The 21,142-nt window shown below is 39.2% G+C and overlaps 1 protein-coding gene across 1 annotated transcript; it reads left to right on the top strand.

The window, feature by feature from the left end:
* Window positions 1-549: 549 nt before the first annotated feature.
* LOC119629141 (tonsoku-like protein) lies at window positions 550-20,203 on the top strand. Its single transcript, XM_038014058.2, has 14 exons — window positions 550-742; window positions 820-1,077; window positions 1,920-2,085; window positions 2,374-2,650; window positions 4,039-4,192; window positions 4,410-4,614; window positions 10,602-10,791; window positions 11,532-11,766; window positions 12,882-12,994; window positions 14,099-14,285; window positions 14,751-16,059; window positions 16,545-16,720; window positions 17,213-17,918; window positions 18,566-20,203. Exons 1-14 carry the CDS (start codon window positions 724-726, stop codon window positions 18,909-18,911), a joined length of 4,341 nt encoding a protein of 1,446 aa, XP_037869986.1. The 5' UTR covers window positions 550-723; the 3' UTR covers window positions 18,912-20,203.
* Window positions 20,204-21,142: the final 939 nt, after the last annotated feature.

The following is a 21,142-nucleotide window of genomic DNA, read 5'->3' on the forward strand; positions in this document are numbered from 1 at the left end:
ATAGACAAAATAACACAAATCACACAACTTCACTCCTCACGCTCCCGCCAAAAAGTCCATTTTAAATTTATTTTTTTTAAGAGATTTTATGACCTGGTAACTGAGACCTTTAAGTCACGTCTTATTTTAATCTATATTCTTAATTTTATGAAAAATGATATTATGGAGTGAAATGAAATGAAAATGATTAATTTGAGACATTAATCAACTGGGATGAAATTAAATGAGATGATATGAGATGAAATATAATCTCAGTAAAATGGTGGTCATTTACTAAGATTTTTTCAGTGGATTTTTTGAAGGATCCCGAGAAGTTACGTCCAGCGGCTTTGTTTCATTTTCTCCCATTTGTGCACTTTCACAGGTATTAAACGGTGAATAAACCACCATTATTACACATTTAAACCCGATGAAACACAAAATAGACAAAATAACACAAATCACACAACTTCACTCCTCACGCTCCCGCCAAAAAGTCCATTTTAAATTCAATGTACCTACGGCATAGACTACTACAGTGACCTACGGTAGTCGCTGACAGACGTGACAGGTGGCACTGACAATGACAACGAAAACAAACGTGCCATATATTATTTGTACTTTTCTAAACAGAAACAACTTTTGGGCGCTAAATGAATTTTGGTAGTCTTGTTGAGTTAATCAAAAATATAAACAAACACAAGTTCTAACATGCAAAATAAGTTAACAATCGTTATTTGTTAAATGAATATGGAAGAAGAAAGTTAGTTCTTCCTAATTGTCTTTTTTGCATTTCCTCAAGAAGTTTCAGGTTACTAAAATAACTTTTGTATCTTTTAGAACTTTTGCGTAAAAAAAAGAAAGCTCTAAACGGAAGTAACAGAAGAGCCTTAGCAGAAGCTTGTAATGATTTAGCTACGTTTTATTACAAAAATAATCGGTACAATGACGCTCTCGACGAGTATAAAATTGAAGCCTCGGTATGCAAAGAGTTGGGTCTCCGTATGGAATGGGGAACTTGCAGCAGGATGATCGGCGAGATGTACATGTTAATGGCTGAATTTGATAAAGCCCTGAAATACGAAGAGAGACATTTGGGTGAGCCTTCGTAATGTTTTCATTCAAAATGTAGTTTTTGATCTACTTAATCTCGTACTTACTTAATCTACTTATTTGTTTCAAACAAACCCTATCACATTCGTAATAGTCATCTAAATTATTTCCCCATATTGTTCGCTATGAAATCCCAGTTTACCAACATTCCCTATTAATACCAAAGTATAACAATCTCTTAAAAGTGAATAACGTGAAATAGTTTATTTACAAAATTCCATATGCCCACTTAATTTTTTGTGTGATCTAGAGAGGCACATACATATGTTGTAATTATTTTCATTAAGTTAGATGTATGTAGAGATTAAATAAAAAATGTGAACTAGTTAAATACAACTTTCGCTTGTGTACCGAGTGTTTTGGAACTACCCTTTAAATTCGGAATAGGCGCTGGTGATTGTGGACATTTATATGTCATTTTAAAAAAACTATAATGGACAATTAGCTGAGAAGTGGTCATGAGCCAGCCTTGGATGATCAGGCATTTTTAAATTGTCCAAGAGAACTAGTAATGACTTAGCCTTAAGAAGGCCATGGCTTGTTTACTATAAATGTAAATAAATAAACCATGAGTATGTTGTTGACTGCCAACTTTATATGCTTTATTTTCTGTACACAAAATATGGACTTAAATCTAAAACAAGAAGTATGTGTGGATTAATTTAATTAATATTGAGCTCTTTGCCCCTTTAAGTCAGAGATTTTGTAGATCTGTAAGCTTGTCCGGGCACTAATGCCAAAAAGATAAATAAAACATTTAACTGTTGAAAAAAATTATAAAAAGTAATTAGGATATTGAGGAAAAAATTATCTGTTTTATTTTACAGCTGTAGCTAAAGAATTAAAGAATTTAGTGGAAGAACAAAGAGCTATGGCAACATTAGGCAGGATATATCTGCTACAAGGACAAAGCACAATTGATGAAGTTGAGGCAAAGACATCTCTGAATGCAGCAGAAAAAGCTTTCATGAAAAGCTTAGTGTTGTGTGAAAAGTATGAATTTTTTTTTTCTAACAGCCAATATGGCTAATTGGTATATTATAAAATTATTATATCACCAAATTATACTAGTTGGTAGCAGCTACATGAAGCTATATGAAGTTTAGTGCTTAGAAGATTACTGTTCGAATACCCTTGTTTATGGCATCAGGACTCAGATTCCACTCACACTCAGATGTGCCTTAGGGTTGTCCTGGCAATAAAATAAATTCAACTATGTAATTAATTACTTATTAATAAGTTTCCGTCATTGAATTAAACAATATACATACATAATTTCAGTCTAAATGGAAAAATAAATAAACATGAGTTAATGGACATGAGAGCCCGATTACTCCTGAATATTGGTGTGGTCCAAGAACACCTTGGTTTTCTTGAAAAAGCAACAGATTGTATACATAAAGCAATCTCAATATGTTCTAATCAGGACTTGTATGAAGTATTGCATAATTGTTATATGACTGAAGCATTGCTACATAGCAATAAAAAGAAGGATTATGCAAAAGCTTTAAGTTGCTTGAATAAAGCCCTTGAAATAGCAAGTAGACTGGAGAATAAGGTAAATATCTGGACATATGTAAATGTATGTAGTTGTACATATTGTAACCCTGACCATATAACACAGTCATAAATTATCAGCAACTGACCATTTGTACCCTATATAGTTACATATTATTTTATTTTTATTTTTTTATGGCTTAGATGGATGGACGAGCTCACAGCCCACCTGGTGTTAAGTGGTTACTGGAGCCCATAGACATCTACAAACGTAAATGCGCCACTCACCTCGAGATATAAGTTCTAAAGTCTCAGTATAGTTACAACGGCTACCCCACCCTTCGAACCGAAACGCATTACTGCTTCACGGCAGAAATAGGCAGGGTGGTGGTACCTACCCGTGTGGACTCCCAAGAGGTCCTACCACCAGTGATATTATAATTTAATGGCTTCTTATCAAAAAAATTTATTCTTATCATTTGGAACAATAATTCAGAATTCCTGCAAGGCTCATCATTTGGTGCAGACAAATCTGTCTACCCACTTTATATAGTTTCAACAGCTTATTTGAAAACACAATTTCATTTGATAATTGCAACTGTGCTTAATATTGGAAACTATAATAGCTACAAGTAATTTTTTTTATTTAATTTTTTTTTATTTAATTTAATTTTATTTATTTATTATTAACATAGAAGTAGAAACACAATCATAATTTGCATCTGTGCTTGAACTAGGTGATAAAACAAGCAGCAGTGCTCCTCGTACAAATAATACAACAGCTTTACTTCAAATACACAAAAATAGACAAAAATTAAACTAAAATTCATGGATTGCATAAAAGTGACAATATGTGAGCTTCAAATTAAAAATATAACAATTAACAAAAAATATATTAATTGCACCCTCTGTGAGTCAGTGTGAGAGGGTGTGTGGGTGTCACAGTCAACTACACAGTCGAAAACATAAAAAGTTATTTGAGTTATGATATATTTGAGTTATAGTTATAGAGGTCGTTGTATGATGTCTCGCGTTGTATGAGGTCCCGCGTTGTATGAGGTCCCGCGTTGTATGAGGTCCCGCGTTGTATGAGGTCCCGCGTTGTATGAGGTCCCGCGTTGTATGAGGTCCCGCGTTGTATGAGGTCCCGCGTTGTATGAGGTCCCGCGTTGTATGAGGTCCCGTGTTGTATGAGATCTCGGGTTGTGTGAGGTCCCGCGTTGTAGTAGGTCTCGCATTGTATGAGGTCCCGCGTTGTATGTAGTACCAACTATGTAGTACCTATGGTATGTTAAAAATATCTAATTTCAAAATGCAATCAATGTTGCATACAAACATAACAGTGTCGCTATATTTTTTTTGGATAATCAATCTATTTGGATATAAGAACAAAGTCTGATTCTGAAAAAAAAAATCAATTTCTTCAAAACTATTTTTACCATTATAAAGGTTCTGAAGACGTGTGAAACACTATCATCAAAAGCAGACATACTGTGCAAAATCTCAGACTATCAGAGTGCCAAACAAGTGCTCCTCAAAGCATGGAAGTTGAAGACCCCTGATGAAGAAGAAAGGGATAATATTGAAACAAATTTGAGAGTTGGTGAGATAAAAATTTAATCTTATATTATCTGAAAATACAGGTGTCATCAGATATTTATGATACATAGTTTGTGAACAGAAATGCACTGCTTAATTAATCTCACACTAAGAAAATGTTATATAAAGTTTCATTATACCCAGACCTGCAATGTGAAAAGCCATGAATAAAGAATTTAGACAGTGACACTAATTTGCTTTATTTATGTTATTTTGTATAGTGGCGGCAATGTGCTATACAGAAGATCTCTTAATCTCAACGAACCCATCAGACCACGCGACCTTCAAGAAACTTTATGAGAAGCTTGGAGATGGAGCTTGTCACATTCGGAATTATCCCGGGGCCGTAGAGTATTATCTGAAGATGTTGGAACACGCTGAACTAGCTGGAGATTGTGGAAAGACTTTAATACCCATTTATGTTAGGTAAGTAGGTGAACAGAACTTCTTTTTCTTTTTTCTTTTCATACTCTTGGCAGGGTAGTCGTAGCTGTGGATGGACAGGGTTGCGTATCGTAGTCGCCACTCGCTTCCAGTAAACAGAATAGTCACCATTCTTCTGCCCTTCTCCCAGTCACCTGGGGTCAGTGCAACATGTTTTTAATACGTATAACGCACACATCACACATCCCTATTTACTTTACTAGTCTTGAAGGGGAATGCATGCGGGCGGAGCGACAGAGACGTCGCCGGGCAACCACATAGTTTTTCAGAAAGCTGTCAGTCGATATAGCACCAATGAAATATATTTTACATCGTTAAACTTAATTATAAAATACACCTTAAACTGGGATTATTTTAATAATTCGTTATAAGTGGCGTCCCAACTAGTGGCCGCGAACCCAGCTTAAACTGGATTTCGTACCGAAGTTATTAAAATCATAGTTCATTGTGTGTGCTAGAAAGAATGTTCTAGAAGATGCCGCCACGCAAAGTACGTGCAGGTGCTGTGAGTGATAATCAGTCCAGCTCGGAAGATGAAGCCGCAAGACCTTCGCCAGTACTTATGTCTGGGGACCAGTTGACCTCATTCCTTGCCGCCTTCGCAAAAACTCAGGCGGAAGTGAATCGGCAACTCGTCGAATCCCTCATGACATCGTACGCGAGAGGTAGCTCAGGTGCACCCCCTGAAGTTTCCGACGCTGCGATAGCATCCTCACCGACACCCACGTCTTTAACCAGTAAGTCCGGCAACATGGCTAAGTGTACGTCGCGCTTCGATGGTCAGAGCCGTGACCCTGAAGTTATAGAAGCATTCATCGACTCAGTGGAGATTTTTAAAGAGTGTGCGTCGATCAGTGATGATCTTGCATTGCGAGGACTGCCTATGCTGCTGCACGGTGAAGCTGCAGTATGGTGGCGAGGGGTCCGGACCGAAGTGTCTTCGTGGCCCGAAGCCGTCAAGAGACTACGATGTATGTATGGTATTCCACGTCCAGCCTACAAGATTTTCCGTAACATATTCGCTGTCGAGCAAAACGAAGAGCTCGCGGATTCGTTTATTATTAAAATAAGGGCTATGATGTCGACATTACCATACGTATTACCCGAACAAGTGAAGTTGGACATGATATACGGCTTATTGGATAGGCGTATTCGAAAACGTTTGTCACGAGATGCGGTGTCCAGTATTGAATCCCTGATAGATAAAGCGCGAGCTATTGAAGAATCGCTCATGGAAAATGCTACTATGAGCATAAAGTCAACGTCGTCGTGTGTGCAATCGACATGCTATCCGGCGGCCGGCTCGCGAAGTTCACGCGTCGTCACATCGGATGGTGCGACTTTAGCGGGAAGCATCGGGCCTGCGTCTCCGGCGCATCCTGGATTACTGCCACAGAGTACCGCGTTAGCTCAGCGGTCATGGGTGCAGTCTCCGCAGCGTTCATCGTCGTCTTCGACTCCAATCAGTGCCGATAAAAATAATTCCGCGGTTAAAGTGAAAAGTGAGATAAATTATAAAAAGTTTTGTGTTTATTGTAAGTGTCGTGGTCATACATGTGATTCGTGTCCTAAGAACTCTAGAAAGTCAAATGATAGTAATAAGTCTAGCTTGTTTTGCTATGGTTGTGGTGAAAAGGGTTATAATCGAGCAAATTGTCCAAAATGTAAAGAAAGTGTTTCGACATGCGATGTTATTTATCCAAATACGTCACAATCACAACATAATGTATTCCATTCACTTGATACCATTTGTAATGTTCAATGTAATGATACTAATGTTATTGTTGCTCAGGGTAGACCTATTTTAAATATCGAGATTTGTGGGTATCCCGGTACAGCGCTTATTGATACTGCCGCTCGGCGTAGTATCGCGGGTTCAACCTTGTACTCACTTTTGTTACGTTTAGGTATTAAATTTAATTCACAAGAAATGTCAGTGAAGCTTGCTGATGGTAGCATACGTACTGATATTGTTAAGTTAACGTGTGTAAATGTAAATTGTATGTCTAGGTGTATACCTGTAGAATTTGTTGTATTCCCTAACGCGTCAAATAACGAGACACTCTTAGGCATCGATTTTATTACAAAATTTGAGCTGGTCTTGAATTTTTCTACTATGACATGGTGGACAGCTGATCGACCTCGGGTCATTCACCCTCTGCTAACAGAAAGTACACGCGGGATGGTTCAGTGCGCCTCTGTCAACCTATTGAGGCAGGATGAGGGCACTTTGTTGACACAAGAGGAACGCTCCAGCTTAGAAAATCTTCTTGGTGAGTATTCTGATATTTTTGACAAAGTCGGAGAGCCAACGCCCTTTGCTGAACATCATATCGATACGGGTGACCACGCCCCTATTGCTGTACCACCCTACCGAGTTACGCCCGCGAAGAAGGAGATTATTCGCGCAGAACTCGATCAGATGTTAAAAGACGGAATCATCGAAGAGTGCGAGTCTGCCTGGTCTGCACCAACCGTTCTGGTACCAAAGGCTAATGGTGGGTATAGGTTTTGTGTAGACTATCGTCGGCTTAATGCTGTCACAAAGGGTGATGCGTATCCTATGCCACGCATTGACGAGCTGCTGCAGTCAACTAAAAAAGGCTGCGTGATGAGTTCCTGTGACCTTCGAAGTGGTTACTGGCAGTGCAGTATCAAGGATCAGGATAAAACGGCCTTTGTCACACCGTTCGGTATGTATCGTTTCAAGCGTATGCCATTTGGACTAAAGAATGCGCCAGCTACGTTCCAGAGACTTATAGATAGATTTCGATCGGGATCCTCGCTTAAGGACGTTACCGTATTAGCCTATTTTGATGATATATTGGTAATCTCAGATTCATACCAACGCCACCTTTCAGATCTCCGTGCAGTATTCGACCGTCTCCGCTTGTTTAAGCTTCGAGCTAATCGAGACAAGTGCGTCTTTGCTAGAGAAAAGGTCAAGTATTTGGGTCACGTAATCTCTCAGGAGGGTATATCTCCGGATGAAGACAAGGTACGCGCGGTATTAGATATGAAGGAGCCTAAGTGTCTTCAGCACTTACGCACTTTTCTTCAAACATGTTCCTGGTTTCGCAAATTTATACCGGACTTTGCAAAGGTAGCTGAACCACTCACACGCTTGACTAAGAAATCGTATGTTTGGGAATGGAGTTTGGAGCAAAGTAAGGCGTTTGAATCTCTTAAGAAGTTGTTGACCACGTCTCCTATTTTAGTACAAGCGGATTACACTAAGCCGTTTTTACTGAGGACAGACTCTAGTAACTATGCTTTGGGTGCTGCTCTACTGCAGGGGGAGTCGCCCCATGATGAGCATCCAATAGAGTATGCTAGTCGTTTGCTTACCACAGCCGAGCAAAATTATTCTACTACTGAGAGAGAGGCTCTCGCGGTAGTTTGGGCTGTCGAGCGATTCCGTGGTTACATTGATGGTCATCCAGTCCGTGTGATGACTGACCACCAACCTCTGAAGTGGCTGTTTTCCTTGAAGTCACCAAGCGGTAGGTTGGTTCGCTGGGCAATGAAGCTGCAGGCTTTTGATCTGCGTATCGAGTATACCCCAGGTAAGGCCAATGTATTAGCCGATACTCTTAGTCGACCCGCGACCAGTGATGGGGGAACACCGGCATGCGACATTTGCCCGGTTGTCATAGACGTACCACACTGGGATGCGACTTCGACCCGGGAAGCTCAGTTGGCTGATGCAGAGGTTGCCAAGATTATCCAGGACCTCGAAGGTAAGGATGAACTTGCTGTTAATCGCTGGACTGAGAGAGGTTATCTTTTGAATCAAGCGGTTTTGTATAGGTATGTGCCTGATACTGATTCCGAAGAGCCTCAACTCGTCATACCAGAAAGTCTGCGGAGTAAAGTCATGTTCGAGTGCCATGACTCGCCTACTGCCGCTCATAGTGGTATCGATAGAACATTGCACCGTATCTCGCAAAGGTTCTATTTCCCTGGTATGAGACGGTTTGTAACTCAATATCTTAAGACTTGTGTTGAATGTCAGCGGTACAAGCCATCAAACCTTAAGCCAGTTGGACTGTTACAGACTCCTGTTCCCGCTCAGAGGTTTGAAACTCTTGCGATTGACCTCTTTGGTCCTTTGCCTAGAGGACCGCAAGGTGAAAGGTGGATCCTTATTGTAGAGGACACTGCCAGTAAGTGGGTAGAAGTCTTCGCTCTCACGGAAGCTACAGCAGAGATCTGTGCCAAGACGCTGGTCAATGAGGTATTTATGAGATTTGGTCTACCTCGGCGCTTGATTTCTGACAACGGAGTGCAGTTTGTAGCTGATGTCATGCAGAAGGCTATGTTTGTTCTAGGTGTAAAGCAAAGCATAGTCCCTCTTTATCACCCGGAGGCGAATCCAGTTGAACGAAAGAATCGGGACCTGAAAGCTCACATCGCCATATTGGTTGAGGGTCGTCACCAAAACTGGCCAGAGGTATTGCCGTTCGTACGATTTGCGTTTAATAGTTCTCTCACTAGGTCTACTGAGCATACCCCTGCTTACCTGACTTTCGGTCGTGAGTTGCGGTCCCCTTTGACGGTCCAGGCGGACCTAAGAGCGGTCGTTGCATCTGAAAATTTTGTACCCCAGATTACACCGTACTTGCTCAAGCTTGCCGATACCATCTCGACAGCAATGGAGAACCTTGAACGTCATCAGGACTCTCGCAAGGCATATGCTGATCAAGGTCGTTCCTCTCCCGAAGAATATTTAGAAGGTGACTTGGTGTTAATGAAGACCCATGTTCTTAGTAACGCTGCGAAGGGTGTTACCTCCAAGTTCAACCCGAAACGGGATGGACCTTACGTCATCTCTAGAAAGGTGAGTCCTACTACTTACCTTTTGGCTCATAGATCCGGTGAGGTTTTTGGTAAGTACCACGTATCGGATTTAAGGCGTTATCATGCTAGAGAGGGTGAATGTCCTGAGCCGGTCGTACCTAAACGTGGTAGAGGTCGCCCGCGTAAAGTTATTGCTTAGGTGTCAGTCCGCGTTATTTGTGTTGTTTGACCAGGTGATAGGTCCTCACCTGATCAAAAGGGGGAGTGTATAACGCACACATCACACATCCCTATTTACTTTACTAGTCTTGAAGGGGAATGCATGCGGGCGGAGCGACAGAGACGTCGCCGGGCAACCACATAGTTTTTCAGAAAGCTGTCAGTCGATATAGCACCAATGAAATATATTTTACATCGTTAAACTTAATTATAACATACACCTTAAACTGGGATTATTTTAATAATTCGTTATATACGCTTTTATTAGCTTCAGATGTATGTATGTAACGGAATCTTTGAACATGATTTTGACCCCCTTCAAAACGTCCGATTAACTCGAAATTTGGTATACTTATCAAAGACCGATGACAATCCAATAATAAAAAAAAAACTGAAAAAAAATATTTGAAAATTCAACTAAAAAAATAAAAATAAAGAATAGTTTAAAAACACTAACAAAATACGCTTTTATAGAAAATCCAACTAAAAAATAGAAAATAAATTTGAATTAAAAATAGAGTAAAAAAAAGCTATTTTATTGTAAAAAAACGTGGGGTGCTTTTCAGGATATTATCAAAATAACCCTTCTACTGTCTGTTCATAAAACCCCACGCTTTTTTTTTACAATAAAATGACTTTTTCTTACACTATTTTTAATTCAAATTTATTAAAATTTATTTCCTTCCATACTCCTCTATCATATACCACTTCTTTGCCCACTACCCTCTTACACATATCACCTTCCACGCAATCCATCCATTTCTTCTTAGGTCGACATCTTCCTCTAAAACGTTCCACATTCATAGTTAAAACTCTCTTACTAGCCTCTAACAACCATATTTCCTATCTTCTACTTAGTCGCCTTTAAGATACCCACGGGAAGAGATGAGCTCATGGTACCCTTGGCCACCACACAGCCCAAATTTATTTAATACAATTTTCTTTTTCAGCTTGTATCAAACATACAAAGACATGGGTTTGTATAGTGAAGCCTTAGATTATTACGAGAAAGAATACGAACTTATAAAGGATGTCCCGAAAGAAGCATACACTACACTCTACAACATTGCGGAGACATTGTATCTGGCTAAGAGGCCTTATGAACAAGTAGAAGAGGCATGTTTAAATGCTCGGAAAGCTGTGAGTACATCCATCTACAATAATGTAACATGCACTTATAGATAAGGAATATTTGTAAAGAAAAATCAAATTTTTTTCAAATTTGATTGATCAGTGTATTTGCCTTTGTTGCGCTTTGTACTAGGACTGAATGAATAAAACCCTTCCGTCTATTTTCAGTCAACTTAGGCATATCTTAAGACGATGGTCAAACTATTTATACTAATATTATTGGCACAATATTCTTAAAAAAATGGACCGCTGACCTGCGGGAAAAAGGTCGCGGGAATCCGCTGGATGCAAGGGTTATTGGATCTGATGGATCTGTAAGGACGTGTCTAGGGCGTCGACGGTTACTGGCGAGATCAGGGTTCGGGGAATAGTCAACGGCGGCAACGATGAGGCGATTATCATGACGCATAGCCTCATCAAAGTACCCTTCCGACGCTGACTTCAGGTGTTGGATGCAGGCTGCGCAGTGACAGTTGTTATGGCGAACCGTGGGGAAGGCCTATGTCTATGATTGGACGATCGTGGGCTCAAAAAAACAGGAATTTGACTACCATCACTGACTAAATTTATAATAGATACATTTTAGGTATTACATTTCTTCTTTTGCTTTGTTATTGAAAAAGAAGCTTCTCGTATTAAACAAAAGTTCGTCAATAGATGCTAAACTAAAATCAGTTGACGAACACGTAAAATTGATACTCAAATGTCTTTATTTTTGCCTATTTAAACATAGATAATCAAAATTTCAGGCACAAGCTTGGAATAAAAGGAAATATGAAATCAGAATATTAAGAAATCTTCTAAAATACCAAGAGGCATATTTTGAGATTGATAAAACGGAAGAGACCAAATATGAACTAAGAACATTAGGCTGTGATAATTTTGACAACGTGGAGCATTCCGAAGATGATCAAAGTTCAGCGGGTGGGGGGGACGATGACACGACTCATATCGGTGATGATATATGCCTCGATGATCTTACAGGTAAATTTATGAAATGCCTTTTATTCTGTTTTTAATTAATCCCTCTCGCGATACGGACTTTTTGGCGGGAACGCGAGGAGTGAAGTTGTGTGGTTTGTTTTATTTTTGTCTATTTAGTATTTCTTCAGGTTTAACTGTGTAATAACGGTGGTTTATTAACTGTTTAGTATCTGTGTGAAAGTGCTCAAATGTGGGAAAATAAAACAAAGTCGCTGAACGTAACTTCTCGGGATCCTCCAAAAAGTCCACTGAAAAAAAATCTCAGTAAATGACCACCATTTTACTGAGATTATATTTCATCCCGTATCATCTCATCTCATTTCATTTCATGCTATGTTTCATATTAATCAACTTCATTTCATTTCATAATATCATTTTTCATATAAAAAAAAATTCATTAATATTAAAATAAGACGACTTAAAGGTCTTAGTTACCAGGTCATAAAATTCCTTAAAAAATATCTCGCGCTACGTTAAGATTATCAGTTTTTTTTATTCTACATATACTGATAGCCTTGAGCGGCTATCTCAGCTTCTCCTTGACGTGTAGGTGAGCTCACGGGACTCAAATCAGGTGTGTTGCTAACACTGGCCCTAGCAAGAGCCGTGCTTCGCAGAATCTACCACCGGATCGAAAACGCGACCCACTGAGAAGATCCGGCGAGAAATTCTGCGGGCTAAGATTATCAGCAAAACACGTAGTACGGCTTACTTAAAAATTAACAATTTTGTGAATTGAGGTTTAGCTTAAAATCATGAATTCGGATTTGGGAAAAGAAACGTTTTAAGACAGACATTGAAGACAGTTCTCAGGCAATCAAAATATTATTTTTTAAGTATGGCAATTGGCTCCTTGTGACGCCAATGTTGCCAATGTCGAGTTTATAAAGGGAAAGGAAGTTCAAGTACCTGGGAGTCACCCTGGATGCATTCATGACATTCCGCCCGCATATTTAAACAGTCCGCGCCCGTGCCGCATTTATTCTCGGCAGACTTTATCCCATGATCTGTAAACGGAGTAAAATGTCTCGGCGTAACTAGGTTTTGACTGTTTCATTAAAAATTTTATATAAAAAATTACATAACAGCATTAAAAATATTAATATCATTTCTAGATATGTCTGACACAAATGAAGAAGACGTGACAGAGACGAAACGCGAGACAAGAAAGAGAGGGAAGGGCTATGTTATAAAGAAAAATATGAAAGGCGAAACACAGTTACATGTAGTGAGTATCGATTTTTGTTATCTTCTTATTTCTTATTTTTCTTATTTATTTAAATTTATTGGTTAGGAGGGTAGATGAGCTCACAGCCCACCAGGTATTAAGTGGTTACCGTACCAGTGGAGTCCATAGACATCAACAACGTAAATGCCGCCACCCACCTTGAGACATGAGTTCTAAGGTCTCACCTTTAACAGTACAGCTCTAGCAAGCACCGCCGGGTCTCACTTTATGCCGGCTTACTGTTAGACGGGCTGGCGCTGTACTTGCTGTTGTATGAAGAGTAGTTAGAGAGACGGAAGGCCGCTATACTTTTTTGTTCGGTCAGGTGGCCGATGCTCCTAAGGTGTCCGCGCCTATGGGGATGTGGGGTATGTGGGACTTGGCGGTCTCCAGATGTTGGGAGCTGATCGCGGGCTTTAAGATGTTTTTTGGGCCCTACCGCAAGGCAGCTACTCCTGAATTATGCTGAGTGAGCATCGGATAGATAACCATTAAACACTATCTGCCGCTTGTCTCAGTATTGCCCGTGACGTCAAAACTGTCTATAAAGGCTATGTTGATTTTGACAAGTGACGCACAATAAGATTGCTTTTTTGGTTCTTCTATTCGCTGGTGGCCTCAAGAGTCAGCTCCAAGGTCCTGAAACTGCGATACTTTAGGACAAATATTTTTTGAATGGAAACTAGCGACATCTTGTAGCGGATGCCCCTAAACTTGTGTTGTTAAAGTTAAGGTATTTGATTATTGTATAACTAAATACACAAAATAACAAAAAAAATCATACAAGTCTTTATTTGTTATAGACAAATTGATTAAATTTTATCAATTTGTAGTTTCCGAAAATTTACAAAATCCTACATTAAAAATAAAATAAAGGATAGGTAATATGTTACTGCCATCTACAGGAGCCATGAGAAACTAATCAAAGCGAAGCCATCTAGTGGCCGACGCCCGTAAACATTTTTGTTGAGTGCTTGAGTTGCTTATCTATAACTACTTTATGTGTATTATCTATGTCTAGCTCCTCCGGATTATCCGGCGAGCGTTTGCGAAAGTGGGTTTATGATTACTATCCCGGTGTATTCATTATTGTGTTCATAATAGGCTGCTATATCCGGAAACAAACTTCTGTTGGAACGGCTTCTAGCCAAAGGACATCCGGTCAATATCAGGGACAATGCCGGCTGGCTACCCCTACACGAGGCTTGCATTCATGGGCACCTTGAAATAGCTAACATGCTCATACACAACGGAGCCAATGTCAATGATCGGGGCGGCTCCAACTGTGATGGTGAGTCACTGAATTTATTTGTAACCATTTTAATGAAAGGTCCTTTAATTTGTTGCACACGTTACAGAAAAATTTGTGTTATTTCTATTTGTACTAAAGAATCTCATATCATATTGCGTCCGGTGGTTAAATAGAAGAAGCGAGTGTCTGATCTTAGCCTTATTGAACTGATGCTCTATCTTTCTCTTATTTATCTGATTCCTCTCGATTGATTATCTTAACTGGCGATAGGGTGTGCTGTGAATTAATACGCAGTGCCCTAACAACCAGCCTATTTCTGTCGCAAAGAAATTATGCTCTCCAATGTCATAGGTAGGATAGTTGTTATATGAATGCTATTAAGATTTCCTACTAATGTCAACTTGTGTACTTTATGGCTTGTGTTGCTTCCGCCATCCACACCGAATCTAAGTGTGCGGTGAGCTTATATTTACGCTGATATAAGAAATGATGAGCATTCGACAGGTATTACCCCGCTGTATGACGCCGCCAGTAATGGTCATCTCGAAGTCGTACAGCTACTCCTAGAAAAGGGCGCGATACCTTCACTGAAGACAGACTTCGGGGACACGCCCTTAAGGGCACTGCAGAAATGGCGGGCCGGCACTATCCTCACCAGAGACGAAGAAACCATGTACAATAACGTGTGCAATAAAATCCAAAATTCAAGCGATAGAACCAACGCTGACCTAAGGTGCAAATCGGTGACTCCGGTCAAAAATGAAGACGAAATCGCTCCGCCAAGCACGTCAAAATCCAAGAGGAATTTAGACTCACCGGCGCTCAGACGCAGAAATATCATTGATGACGGCAGCGATGACGAAATCGATCTGTCTCAGAACGTCCGGAGAGAATTGGCGTTCCCGTCCGACGATTCAAACGATTCCGACGAAAAATCAAACGTTAATATTGAGGTTTCCGGTGTCAAAGAGTACAGGAATGCCATGTCCGCTTTGAGAAACAGAAACCTCAACGACCATTCTGAAGTTAATACGAAAAAGACGAAGCCTAAGTCAGCTCTGTTAGCCCCCGAAGAGGTCGACGATGATTGGTTGGAAGACGATTTGGGTATTCATAAAAATAAAAAGAGAAAACTCAGCGACCCACTCACGATCGTCTCGAAGAAACCTTCGTACGAACAAATCAAGGAAAGCGTTGACAGTATCAATAGCATACCAGAACCTCTGATCGAAAATACCTTGAAACAAAACAGGTCACGGATCGATGACGTCATCGATATAGACTATATCTCGGATTACGATCGGGTAGACGAGAACATTCGACCCGAAGCAAGTCCCGCCAAATTCGCGAGGAACAATACAAGAGAATTAGATTTTAAGACGAACGACAGCAGGGAGAACATGAGGAAACGCTGGAAGCGCCAGAGCACGCTACTGAAGTCCGGCTTCCAGAGGAAACTGGACGAGGACCAATCTAGTAACAGCGGAAGTGAAACCGAATTTACTAGAAGAGACTCTTTTCATGCTAGAAACAAGTCGATCTCCCGACATTCTTCCGCCGAAAATTTCAATGAAGGCTTCAATATAATGCAAAATATTAATCCTAATATCGTCCAACCGGTAAATGTGATACAGCCAATTAATATAGTCAAATCGACGAAGAACGGGAGGCCGGTACAGACGCAGATACTACCACCGGCCGCCGTGAAGGTTCACATAGAGGACAAAGTGTTGCTGATCTCTTTGAAATTGGACACAATAAACAGATTGACGATAAGCTGGCTGGTTGAGGAAGTCAAGACCAGATATTATAAGTAAGTTGATTTTTATTTTAAATTAACAATAAAACTGGCCGAAACCAATTTTTTTTTGCCCTTTTAGGCAGACGAGCATACGGCCCACTTGATGGTGAGTGGTTACCCTCGCCCATGGACTTCAGCAATGCCAGGGGCAGAGCCAAGCCACTGCCTACAATAACATATATTATATTTATTTAATTATTTGTAATTAATAATTAACATATATTATATTTATTTTGGTATCATACCCACAGAAATGTAAAATAACGTTTTGAATCCGCGATTGAATCCGCATTCGAAAGAAAAGTGAAATAAATGATCATAGTGCAATGCATTATTGTTATACATAACAGCGTCGATGCACTCGGTCGAAGGTCTTCGTATTACATTGCACAAACCACATAATAAATGTTTTTTGTTATGTATTTATTTTTAACGTTCCTTTCGACACGTTAATAATTCAAATGATTTTATGTAACCATTGTTCTCGCATTGTCCAGACTGACCGGCGTGCGTCCAGTGTTCAGCCTGATGACGTCAGACGGTGCGATTCTCTCCGAAGACGACCCCCTGAGCCTGGTGCTCTCGTCGCCCGAACTGAAGACCTGCATCACCAACTGGAAGGCTTCTCCAGCTGAAGAACGATACTTGGAGTGCTGTGATGCTTTGGGAACGTGTAAGTGAAAATTTCAACTGTGTTATACTCTTCATCCATGTATGAATTACGTAAAGTAAGTTTCTAATGAAGAAGTCGAACCCTTATGTTTAAAATTTGAAGTTATAGTATACCGGGTGTTAGAAGACCGCTTCCGAAAACGAAAACAGACGATAGTACTAAACTTTGATGATGGGATGGTTTTTTTTTAACATGATGGAGTGGAAATAATGCTAATAAAGCGTTTTAAAAATAGGTTTTTTTTTCATTTAATCCAGTTCTGATAATGGTATCCATGAGAAAACCATATAAGTCTAAAATTTGCATTAAGTACGTGCGCGACAAATATATGAATATGTAACTCAATAGCTCAATATCACGCCAACCGATTTCGATGATTATTGTTTTCTAGTGTACATTAATTTGTTTTGGAATATCTCTTTTTCTTTTTCTATTTGAAATCGGTTTTTATTAAAGCATATCTATTTCTAATTATTATTTTTTTATTTACAGCGCCCTCGAAGGAAATTCAAGAGGCAATCGGCCGGAGTCTCACGACTCGCAGACTGGCGCTCGGTCCGCGGACGCTCTCCTCCTCGCAAACACGACCCCTCTTCAGAGCGATCACCCACCAAACACACATCACGGCCATCATAATGTCGGACAACAATTTGGGAGACGCCGGCGTCAAACATCTAGTTGATTGTGTGTCGACATTGAAACACCTGACGCTGATTGATATCAGCAAAAACAATATCTCCAGTGAAGGAACGAAATTGATACTGAACTTGTTCGAGAAATCGCCCAGAATGGTGTGTCAATCGTTAGAGGAATTTGTAATTAGCAACAATCCAATTTCTGATGACGGATTCCGGAATATAATCAGAATGTGTCAGCATGTGCGATTGAAAACGTTAAAATTGAACAATTGTAAAATAACCGAAAAATCGATTATTGATATGAATAAATCGATTAATATCGATAGCCTGGAATCGATTGATATTAGCGATAATTATATGAAACAAAATGCAGTGGAGTATGTATTGTCGTCATTAAACGCGAATCGGTTAGTTGATTTGGAGTTGAACAATGTGGGATTGGAAGGGAGTGCCGTTGGATGTGTTGCCAGCTTTCTGGATTCTGCTAAAGATTTAAAGTTGAGGCGCTTTGGTTTATCGAACTGTAAACTCGTCGATGGACAGTTTATGAGGATATTCAGGTAATATTTTATCATCGATACCGTGTGTTTATCTATCTACCTATATATATAAAAATGAATTGCTGTTCGTTAGTCTCGCTAAAGCTCGAGAACGGCTGGACCGATTTGGCTGATTTTGGTCTTGAATTATTTGTGGAAGTCCAGAAGAGGTTTAAAAGGTAGATAAATATGAAAATGCTCGGAAGTAAATAAAAATAACAATTCTGTTTTTCCTTTGATGTGTCTCCCGTCGGACGAATTCTTTTTGTTTGTTTTAAGTTTATTTTATGCAAAAATTTAGGTCTTTTATTTATCGATTGAGGCACTACGAAGTCTGCCGGGTCAGCTAGTTAGAAATAAAATATGATGAGACTCAAAATTCTAATAGAAATAAAAAAATCTTTCGTTAACTTTAGGGCAAAATTGACAATCTATATTTATATTTTATTTTATTTTTATGGATGCTTCAGTTATAAGTTAAATTTTTTTTAATCAATATCGAAAATAGTTGGTTATCTCTGTTATTATATTATCTCTGTTAAAACAATCAAGTTTATACAGGTATAAAATCCCTACTCAAAAAAAAAATTGTTCATACAAGTTGTTAAGCTTGGTTTTATGTGTGTCAGAGCCGGCTTTAGACCATAATTTTCAATGAATTTTTGCAGAAGCCTGAGCAGAGCCAAACACCTACAATCAATAAGTCTAAGGAAAAACAACATAACGTTTATAACACTCAAGAAACTGCTACAAAGACAGCCGCCCGTGCCACAAGTCAACTTAGAAGGGTGCCCGGACATATTCAAGTACTCGCCCGATTCAGATTTTCAAGTGTGGCTACCAGCAGTCAACTTTGGACGGTGTTTACCAGAAATCAATGTCACCCCAGTGTCTAAGAGCGAGGAGGAGAGAGACAGTTTTAAGTCTTTCTCTAAAACCTGGCTCAGTTGTTTCAATGGTAGGGGTGTCATAGAACATTGCGATGGAACAGTAATCAAATTAACGGCTAGGTGATGATGCGTCTTTAAATCGACTTTACCTGTTCTGATTTTAAAGTTTTTTTACGAATTCCTTGTCTATGACGTATCAGTGCTATGTGCGTGTTTTTTTTAATTGCTAGCAGGCAGGCTAGTGTACAGCCCAGTGAGAGAGGACTGTCAAATGACCGGAAATGTCCTATTCAGTGTTGCTAGATCTGAACTGATACTGCTTTAGACTGTTCTCAATACGGCCATATTAATTTTGAGGGTTGATTTTATTGCTCGATCAAATGTATTAAAAAATAACCTGTTTGAATTTGTACAAATGTGGTCCAGCTATTTATTTCATATTTTAAGTTGATTTTGCTCCAATAAGCTCGAATAACACGAAACTTTGCCCACCTAAAATAGCCGAGGTATTCATATCTTTATTTTGTAGAAAACATTTTATAGGACATTGAGAAAAAATGTTTTTTTTTTTGTAAATATTTTAACACAATTCAAAACGATGAATGTATTAAACATTTAAGAATAAACATCCTTAAACAGATGATCCGGCTTTTTGGCGAAGCTGTATTATTTAAGTGTACAGGACTTTACTAAGACTTCAATGGACTTTTTGCAAGAATCCGGGAGGCAAAGTTCAGTGACTTTGTTTGAGACGTGCACTCTAACAGTTACCAAGCGGCTGATAATGCTACGCCATCATTACACATTAAACGTAAAGAATTAGGAACAAGACATTCCACGCATCCTCCATCATTGTTCAGGTACCCGCCGAAAATTACCACAGATAACACTAAATCGAATTATGCCTACCTCCATAAAGTATCAAAATATGATAATGAACATTTAATTGTTAATAATAAATTGAATGAATTCGTAGGTCCAACGTTAAATCTACTTAAAGCTTAAAGTAGTGAAATAACACTATTTTGTCGCTTCCGATTGTGTTTGAATTTGAGTGATATTGGAAAAGAAAATGTGGTGTCGCCATTCTTAGGCTACGTTAATACATTCATAAGTCATAAATATGTATATTTTAGGCTGTATGAACAATCGTAAATATTGACGATTTACTTTGTCTACATGTATTTATGGGATTTATTTGTGTAAAACAGTGAGGTTCAGATGACAGATAAGTTATATTCATATTTATGTTATTTATAAAACTGTATAAAAAAGGGAATGTAATTTTTTACCTACAGCCTGTAGTACTTCATGAAAATTGGTGTTTGTTTTTCTCGCGTCTCGTTGACAAAATTGAACACCCTGTACATGAAATGCTAAAGAGTTTTAATTGAAAATAAGAATATATAAATGAAAGGAACGTTTTTTATTGCTGTAATAATAATTATCATTAAATATTTATTACATTAGCTATTTGGAAGCTGAATGATATGCTGCGGAGGTTAAAGTGGAGTAGCTTTCCTGTCGTAAGATTGCTTTCGGACCATGACTTGCACTAGACCGAAAAAGGTGTCACTGCTCAAAAGAGCGATTCTCATTTGCATTGAAATTACGGCTACCTCATCATTCAGACGTGAACTCACGTGTGCGTCTTTAGAGACACTACCTAGAGTTTAACAAGTACCTACTCTAATGATGATGATCATTTCCAAGCCTCAGATCTGAATATTTAGAATAATCATTATCATTAGAGTAGGTACTTGTTAAACTCTAGGTAGGGTGTCTCTAAATGTACATTAGCGCTTTAAGTTGTTCTTTAAAACAGTTAAAATGCTCGTGTCCAACACGATCCAGATGCCGACAGTCACCTCCTGCGGTGAGGTGAGCTATTACTCTGAAAGCACCGGATGGACTTTGAGTTAAACTTGACTTCTTAAATATTAAAGACAGCATATTTGTAGATTATATACGGAGCGCTGCAATTATAGACTAACATAGAGTATAATTGAAAAGATAAAATATTATACTGTATTGGCTAGACCTGGTGAGCGAGTCTCTCAGGCGGTGGCCGTGAGCTCGCTGTACATTCGCTAAAGTTAGTATAACCCCTTGAACTTACTAGGATTAAGTAGGTAAAAAAAATATGTCCGTTCTTCAGCAGCTGATAGCAAGTCCAAATCATCCTGGCTGAGCCAGGGGGTCGCGTGTCTTGGTGAAACAGGAAAGACTTTTGAGCCACCAGTCATATAAAAAAAATCTTGGTGGATTAAAAACTTTTTAAGATACTAAATAATAATTTTTATAGTCAGGAGAACATTTCCCAACTAACGCGCTAAAAGCGATAGGCGGGAAGCA

This window comes from Bombyx mori, chromosome 11, assembly GCF_030269925.1.
Source record: "Bombyx mori chromosome 11, ASM3026992v2".
Taxonomy (NCBI): Eukaryota; Metazoa; Arthropoda; class Insecta; order Lepidoptera; family Bombycidae; genus Bombyx; species Bombyx mori.

Coding starts and splice junctions, on each gene's coding strand:
- LOC119629141 (XM_038014058.2), top strand. Junction 16,060..16,544: donor GTCAAGACCAGATATTATAA/GTAAGTTGATTT, acceptor CGCATTGTCCAG/ACTGACCGGCGTGCGTCCAG. Junction 16,721..17,212: donor CTGTGATGCTTTGGGAACGT/GTAAGTGAAAAT, acceptor TTTTATTTACAG/CGCCCTCGAAGGAAATTCAA.